This window comes from Sceloporus occidentalis, unplaced genomic scaffold, assembly GCF_023333645.1.
Source record: "Sceloporus occidentalis isolate IW3139 unplaced genomic scaffold, rSceOcc1.0.p SCAF_219, whole genome shotgun sequence".
Classification (NCBI taxonomy): Eukaryota; Metazoa; Chordata; class Lepidosauria; order Squamata; family Phrynosomatidae; genus Sceloporus; species Sceloporus occidentalis.
This window is the reverse complement of record NW_028317199.1, coordinates 347,631-356,264: the sequence shown is the minus strand read 5'-3', so window position 1 is coordinate 356,264 and position 8,634 is coordinate 347,631. Positions and strand designations below refer to the sequence as shown.

General features: G+C 41.0%; 1 protein-coding gene across 1 annotated transcript; it reads left to right on the top strand.

Moving 5' to 3' along the window:
• The first annotated feature begins 4,177 nt into the window (after nucleotides 1-4,177).
• Nucleotides 4,178-4,855, top strand: LOC149277297 (claudin-8-like). Its single transcript, XM_089503080.1, has one exon. The coding sequence runs from the start codon at nucleotides 4,178-4,180 to the stop codon at nucleotides 4,853-4,855; it is 678 nt and encodes a 225-aa protein (XP_089359206.1).
• The last annotated feature ends 3,779 nt before the right edge of the window (nucleotides 4,856-8,634 follow it).

Here is an 8,634-nt window from a genome sequence, read left to right as displayed (position 1 = left end):
GGCTGCAGGTCAACAAAACAAGCCACTATCACCTCGAATCGATCAAGCAGAATGTGCACACAGCTCATCTATTCCTGCTGTGAGTGTTCATGTGTTTGTGATGTCATAGAGTAACCAGTGTATCTGTCATGGCTGAGGATGATGGTTGAGGGTTCTAAAAAAATGAATAAAGCTGCTAGTATTGTTGTACTAATATTATCACAGAAAAGAGATTCCATTTCTAAAAACACTTGTGTGGAAATGAAATAAATAGATAAATAAAGAAAGAAATAAAGAAATGTATGAGGGGCTACATTTTACTCACCACAGAAACCTACAATTTAAGGGCAGATTAGGCCCATTTGGCCCCTCTCTTCCTTGGTCTCATCTTAGATGCAGAAATGTTTAATTTCCCTCAGTGTATTAGCATGTACCATTTATGTTGGGAAACTGTTCCGCCTATCTACTTCTGTCTCAGTAAAGCAGAACTTTCTTACATATCAGCCGTGGTTTTAACTTTTTTGAAGGGCAGTACTTCACACATTTTCAGTCATCAGTGAGGCAAACACCTTTTTTCTTACAGGAAAAGCTTCACGTAGAGACACTGGCCATTCCCTGTGCCAGTGGCTGCACCGCACCTCTTGGCAGGGTCACTTGCTGCAATAGGTAGTTGTGTAGCAACTTGCTTTTGTATCTATATATATATCTGGCTCTGCATTGTTTCCTGTTTGATCGATATACTTCTATTTTATGTAAGATGGTGATCATATCCATTCCTTTTGTAGCTATTATCCCATCAACAACCTTGTTATCTCCCTTTATAACCGTGACCTCTCACACCCTGCCTTGCCAGATCACGAGCGCGGACTACCTGGTATGTTTGGCTCATACATCCGCACAGAGGGGTGAAAAAACACGCGGAAGATATAATCACATTCTGCACTATGCATGGATGAACACACTTTCAACATTAACCCACCAGCTGATTAAGTGTCATTTGGTCCATAGAAATAGTTGAGGACCAATTTAATCTGTCACAATCTATATAATGTAACAAGAGAATGGCACACAATGTAGCAGAGAAATAGGCGACTGGCAAGCAATATGCGGCTAACTACTTCTGGTCTGATATTTTGCACTAATTGTATTATTTTTATAATTTTCATAATTTATTTTTTTATTACTTTAAACTAATATGTATTACTGATCAGTAATGTAGTTATAATGTATATTAATTATATGCTATTAAAGGGTTAATTTGAAGACTACACAAACTATGGCGCAAACTATGTAATCAAAGATCCGTGACTGACCATCCCTTAAATGTTAAGAAATAAATCAGTTTTGCAGAAGCCGCATTCAGTGCTGTGTAAATCACGTGCCTGTTGGAGAAAGAGGAGTTTTGCATCGGGGTTGGTTTTTGGTCGCTGCCCAAAGGAGGAAAAGGTGAAATTTATCTACTTATTAACTTGGTTTTACAACTTACATGACAGCTAACATGAGAGAGGATAGCAGGACTTGTTCGGTAATTCCTGTTCACACTGCCTTCCATATCCTATAGTGAAGATTTAATCGGGACCGTTAATAAATTGTCCATTCTGTTTAATAACCGGCAAACCCCCCAGGTACGTAACGTCGGAGACCTCTCATTGGCGTTTGTAATAATCGATGAAGCAGAATTTATGCAAACTTGTTATTTTTTTGTGGATGGGACTGAGACCAAGTCAGCGATAATCAACCCTGAAATCCAGCATGGATATCACATGTAGAATATTATATGTTGTATGTATACAACATGCAACATGGATGTTACCTCTTTATTAGGGCAGGGAGGTTATGAAGTTTAATGAAGCAGCCCTTGAAATAGCCGTCTGGGTAACGCACCAAGGCAAGGAAGGAAACATCAGGACAATCGAAGAATGGTTTGAAGATTTTACAGAAAAGATCAGATTTCCATATATTATTATTTACATTCCTTTATATACCAGTTTAAGGCCAACTTCTATAGGAGGAATTCTGGGAATTCTTATTCGTATTGGCTACCAGATCCGATACTAATCTAGCTGCCTCTTCACCATTTTGCTATCCATTCTGTCTAGACTCAAACCTGAATCAGCCATTGGTCTCTTCTCTGATTCAGGAGGCACATGTCTACCTCATGCATGTTTAAATTCCTTCACTGTATTAGCATCTACCACTTCTGCTGGGAGGCTTTTCCACTTATCTATCACCATCTCAGTAAAGTAAAATGTCCTTACGTTACATCCAAGCCTCTGAACCTCAGGTTTTAGACTATTAATTACCACTTTGTTACGTATTTAAGTGTTTCTATTAAATCTGCTCGTTCTCTTCTTTCCTCCAAGCCGTACATACAAAGATCCCTTAGTCTTTCCTGAATGTAGCCAGCAAACCAACCCTTTTTTATAAACTTAACAAAGTTACCATTCTTCAGAATTCTGTATAATCCCCCCATGCATTTGAAAGGGGTACAACGTAAATTTAAAGCGTGAGTGTCCCTTTAAGCCGAATTGTTTTTCTGTACTAAAAGGTGCAGCAGAGACTCAAGGACTGCATTTTTCTCTATATTCTTTTTTTATATTGTATTGTGAAACAATAATTATTAACTGAAACCAGTTCCGCATTTACTAGTATCATCATGGAATGTTTTACTGGAAATGTGCCATTTGACATAGAATATATCTTTTTTTTTCTTTCTTGTTTTTGCAGCGATAGTTTTATTTATTTATTACTATATAATATCCGACAGTGCAGATAAATAAGCTGTGTGTTCAACCATTAACTGCACGCCGCCGTCGATCAGGATCATAAAATCCAGGATCTCTAAAATAAATAGAGGCGTTAATGGTGATCCAACCTCTGTTGATTTTCACATTGTTGTTGACTATTCTTTATGGTGCTGTGGACATGCGCGCATAGACCCTCTGGGACACTGGGCAAATGTCAGATGGGCTGCTGGTCCATAGCGCCACACACTCACCCGATCTGCCATTCCGTGAGCAAAAAAACGTAGCTTACGGCCAAGCATATCCAGCCGTGGGCCGCAACTAGGTCATCAGATGGCAGTTGGCTTTAAAGTGCCAGGGCCTCCTCGCCATCGTTACTTCGGCCCTAGGTGTGGACAGGGTGAGGCTTTACTGAGACTTTTAATGTGTCTTTGGAATCTACTAATTGCTATTTATGTAACTTGGAAACATATTTATTAAACAGTCTATTCTAGTCACACAAATGAATGCATACAACTATTTTCAGTTGTTTCTATGCACACAGTGACCTTTTGGGCTGTAGAACATTATGGTACACTCATACCCAGAAAACATTCAGAGGGACGCCAGGGGAGGAAAAAAGGGGCAGAGAGAGGCCAAGGGAGGAAAAAAGGGACAGAGGGACTTCGGTCCTAACAAGGGACCCTTAAGAGATATGTGCTGAGGTTCAAACATTTTTGGATTTTCTTACTACTATAAGTGATTCCTGTGTCAAAAATGAATAATAATAATAATATTACTTATTTTTTAGGTTAAAGTTTTTGAAATACTTCCAACAAAAGTTTTTTGTTACCCCAAATTCATAGGAATACCATTATTTTGGCAACGAGACCTACATTTATGTGACTGCTGATCATTTTTAATATTTGGGCAAAGAGACCTGCGTTTATGCGGCTGCTTATCAATGCCGTTCATTTTTCTCGTGTAATCTGGCTACGGACTGCAGCTCTTGGATGTCATCCACAGACTTAAAATACCTTCTGCTTACTGAAGCTCTGCAAGGATTGTGTGTTTAGCCAGTTCTACTAGAACATGTCAACTCATCTGATATAGTGCAAGGAAATCATAAGCAGACTAGCAGAGGTATCAGCAAAGCCGTGCACGGTTACAGTTATTGAGATGAAGAATTCTTTGTTGGTTTAAGCACACCCCTTTGTGCGATCATATTATTGGTTGGTGAAGTTGTTGAACCTGATAAACAAGCACTTGTTCCACTCCATTCTGTTTGAATTTTACAAACAGTGGAGCAACATAAAATTGCATCCAGCCTTTGCTGGATATCCGATGGTTCCAGTCGATGAAGAACTTCTCTGTGGCGCAGAATTACTTTGGTGCCGTGGACAGTTTCCAAAAAGCATAACCCATTAACTTTTTGATAAGTCTTGGTTCCTGCTCCTGTTGTCCAAGGAGACAAGATGGAAAGTGGAGCTTTGCAAATTGCTGGACTTGTACTCGGAGGCATTGGTGTCATTGGGACATGTGCGGTGACGGGGATGCCGCAGTGGAGAGTGAGTGCTTTCATCGAAAGCAACATTGTGGTGTTTGAAACCCTCTGGGAAGGTCTGTGGATGAACTGCTTCAGACAGGTCAACATCCGGATGCAGTGCAAGGTATATGACTCCCTGCTGGCATTGACACCCGACCTGCAAGCCGGCCGCGCATTAATGTGTGCTGCAGTTGCACTCTCCTTTATAGCTTTTATGATCGCCGTTGTTGGTATGAAGTGCACTCGATGCGCCGGAGACAATGAGAGAACCAAAGGAATTATACTGTTGGTGGCTGGAATCCTTTTTATTCTATCTGGAGTCGTCGTTTTGATTCCAGTATCGTGGACAGCTAATCAGATAATCCGGGACTTTTACAATCCCCTTGTTAACGTGGCCCAGAAGAGAGAGCTTGGAGAAGCTCTTTATCTAGGCTGGGTAACTGCACTTCTGCTTATGGCTGGAGGACTTATATTATGTTGCTTTTGCAAGAGCAGGGACAGAAAATATATATACACCCCTCATCAAACCAAATCTATGTCCAGCGCCCCACGCCAAGTTATAACAAGGAAAACACCAAGTTTGTACTCGAAAAGCCAATATGTGTAACAAGCACAACTTTTTGGACGCACGACTGCCGTGCTTTTGGAAGATGTGTCCTCTCTAAGACCTCCCTTGTGTTATTTTGGTTGACTGGACAACTGACTCGTGGACTTGATGTATCTAAAAAGGTTTGACGTGATGATCTCTGCACACAGCAGAATACATATGCATGTTATCTAGAGAGTATCTCTAATAATACGAAGTTGCATGAAGGGTAATGAACACGTTGGTGGAATATTGAATGCCTGTGAGAACTTGGTTCTTGCATCTGTTAGAATGTTTTTCATTATATACACGCTTTTTAATTCCTAAACAACCAGAGATGATACATTGTATCTAAGTGATGGAGGGGAAGACAAAATCTTTTTTGGAGCGGAACCAATCACTGCTGATAGTGATCTTCTAGGATCTCGGAGATGTGTGCTAAAATAGAGATGTATGTGCTATTCTCGCTTTGGGCTGTAACGTTTCTCAAGCAGTAACTCCTTCAGTACTAAGAGTTGTGCAACTCTGCATACATATAAGTAACTGATATTGATTTATTTATACTTCTACGCTATATATAATTTTATAGTGGGGAAACGTTACTATTACTAATTCTGTGATAACTATTACTACTTTTTTTTTGTAATAAGTTATTATCTGCAAAAGATCTTCTCTGTATAATAGAGCTCCTGTCTGTTGCTTGTTTCTAATTTATCTGGAAGCTTAAACTGTTATTGTTATTTCGTAAATATGAAGGACTTGGTGAAAGACACTGAGATAAAAAAAGATGTCAACAACTCAGTTGGTACATCCTGTAATTGGGTTACCGTTGATTTGCTCAGAAGGGCAGGGCTGGTGTATAATAAGTAATAATAAAAGTGTAAAAATAATAATAATCCCTCCCTTTATTATACTTTACCATGTGGAAAAGGCCAGCAGTTATTATTAACACGCCTATCAATAATCCTCAGCAAGCACGTGGAAGGCCGAGAGTGATGGGTGTAACAGTATTGAAAAGAGGGTTGAGGGATTTTCTGTTCGGTTGGCTTTGTGTATTTTTTTTAACTGTAAAAAGTTATATTTTAAAAGTTTATACGGATATACTGACAGCCAGGCTGTCTGCATTTTATATTGAATGCCTGCTATTTCCCATGGGATGGGTTAGCATGGTGGGTCAAAGATCAAGGGCAAAAAATATGTTAAAAATCTACTGTAAATATACATTATAGGAATTTATGGGTCCTGTTATTAAACCGACTATAGTTTTCTAATAAATCTATATTTTATTATGGAATGATAAGAATAATTTTATTCTATAGTCATCTATGCTAAAAAAATTACTTTTGTACAGAAGTTTGCTATCTTGTTCATCTTTAGAAAAATAAATTTTATTTAAAGCCTACTCCCCAAAAATTTATTTCAATGCACGTCGGAGTAAAAATGTGAGCATGGGTTCTACTAAAACCCGGAAGTATATAGTATACCCAGTGCTCAGTATCACCCCGTGGAAGCTGAGATCCCAGCAAAGTCAATGCCAGTAGCAGCAGCCAATCACATATATCATATATTATTACAGCGGCAATGTACAGATAGCATGCATATCCTTCGCTGCTGCTCCTTCCGTTGATTTCATTGGAAGCTGAGCGTTTATTGACTAGAGTGCGTGTTCTACTGAGCATGTGCAAGAAGTGTACTGACAAATGCCCCATGCCTGCAGTAGAGACAAGCAGTGGCGACTCTAGAAACAATATATAGGGGGGGCACACAAGATACCACAGTCAAACTGGGGGGGCATTAATAATTTCCACCATTTAATCATACTACTGAAAAAACATATATCAGGGGCGTCCAACATGCGGCCCGCGGGCCAAATGCGGCCCGCGAGACCTCGAGGTGCGGCCCGCGTAAGATCGGCAGCCAGGGCAACCGATCTTACGCGAGCCGCACCTCAAGCCCTGCTACTTACTTGTGGGAGGGTCTTCTGGACTGCACAGAGGAAGCGGAGTTCACGTGACATCCTACTTCCTCTGTGCTTTAGCAGAGAAGGCAGAGGGAGGCCGCGCCCCCTGCTGAAGTCTGTGAGCGGCATCAAGGAGCTGCAGTGCAGGTAAGGGGCTGGGGAGGGTGTTTGAATGAGTGTGTGTGTGATTGAGGGAATGAATCTGTGAATGAATGATTATATGAATAAATGAGTGTGTGTGTGTGTGTGTGATAGCATGGATGTGTAAGTGCTGGAACCTAGGCATGATGGGACTGTGATTGCTGTTAGCAATCACACTCCTATCATGCCAAGTCAGCCAGTACATGCTGAAACCTGGCCAGCTTCCCCCCTTGTGTAGTGATGCTGCCAGCAGTATGGGGTCTGCACTTACAGCCACCCTGTACCAGCATGTACTGGCTGACTTGGCATGATAGGAGTGTGATCACAACTAATGGAAACACTTAACCTGTTTATAATTTCACCATTACTTTAGGAATGGTGAAAATCAACTGTTTTAACTCATTATTCAAAGTCCCAAGATTAATATTTGTATCTCAGGGCTGTGTGTGAAGTAATTTGGCCCTAAGTGAATAGACCACTAAATAGATCAGGGGCGTCCAACATGCGGCCCGCGGGCCAAATGCGGCCCGCAGAACCTCAAGGTGCGGCCCGCGTAAGATCGGCAGCCAGGATCACAAGAGCCCTGCTGCTTACTTGTGGGAGGGTCTATTCTCTGCTCCAGTCCTGCTTCCCCTGTGGGGAGAACGAGGGAGGCCGCGCCCCCTGCTGAAGTCTGTGAGTGGCATAGAGAGCTGTAGAGCAGGCAAGGGGGTGGGGGAGGGTGTTTGAATGAGTATGTCTGATTAAGGGAATGAATCTGTCAATGAATGAATTTGTGTGTGTGTGTGATAGCATGGATGTGTAAGTGCTGGAACCTAGGCATGATGGGACTGTGACTACTGTTAGCAATCACACTCCTATCATGCCAAGTCAGCCAGTACATGCTGAAACCTAGCTAGCTGCCCCCCTTGTGTAGTGATGCTGCCAGCAGTATAGGGTCTGCACATCACTTACAGCCACCCTGTACCAGCATGTACTGGCTGACTTGGCATGATAGGAGTGTGATTGCTAACAGCAAGCACAGTCCCATCATGCCTAGGTACCAGCATTTACTGGTTGCCTGGGTATGATAGGAGTGTGATTGCTGTTAGCAATCACACTCCTATCATGCCAAGTCATATTGCTAATTTTGTCCAATTGTGTGTTACCTACTTTTATTAAACATGTGAGTTTTTATTATTATTTTTAAAGGTGGGGGTCATTTTCGGTTTTGGCTAAGTGAACCCTGAATGTTTTGGTCCAGAATTTTCATTTTAGTTCATCCCTAGGGAATCCTGAATTTGTAGTCGCAAAACTTTCAAGGCCCAGAAATCAGTGAGAGGAAGAGTAAAGGTTTTGTGTCATTTTACTTTATTTTAATCTGCATATTTTATTAAAGGCCATATTTTTTGTCACAGTGAAAAATGAGTGCGGCCCGCGCACGTATACAATTCTGATGAAGTGGCCCACTGCAGAAAAAACTTGGACACCCCTGACATATATATATATATATATTAACCACTGCTGCCCATATATATTAATATTAGCCCAGTTGCCGATATATATATTAATATTAGTTCCTGCTGACTATATATATAAATATATACATAAATATTAGACCCTGCTGCCGATAGCATGTATAGATCAACACATTAACACACAAACCCAGCTTTGCATGTATAGATCAATTGAAATTCACTTGTGATCTCAGCACTGAAGG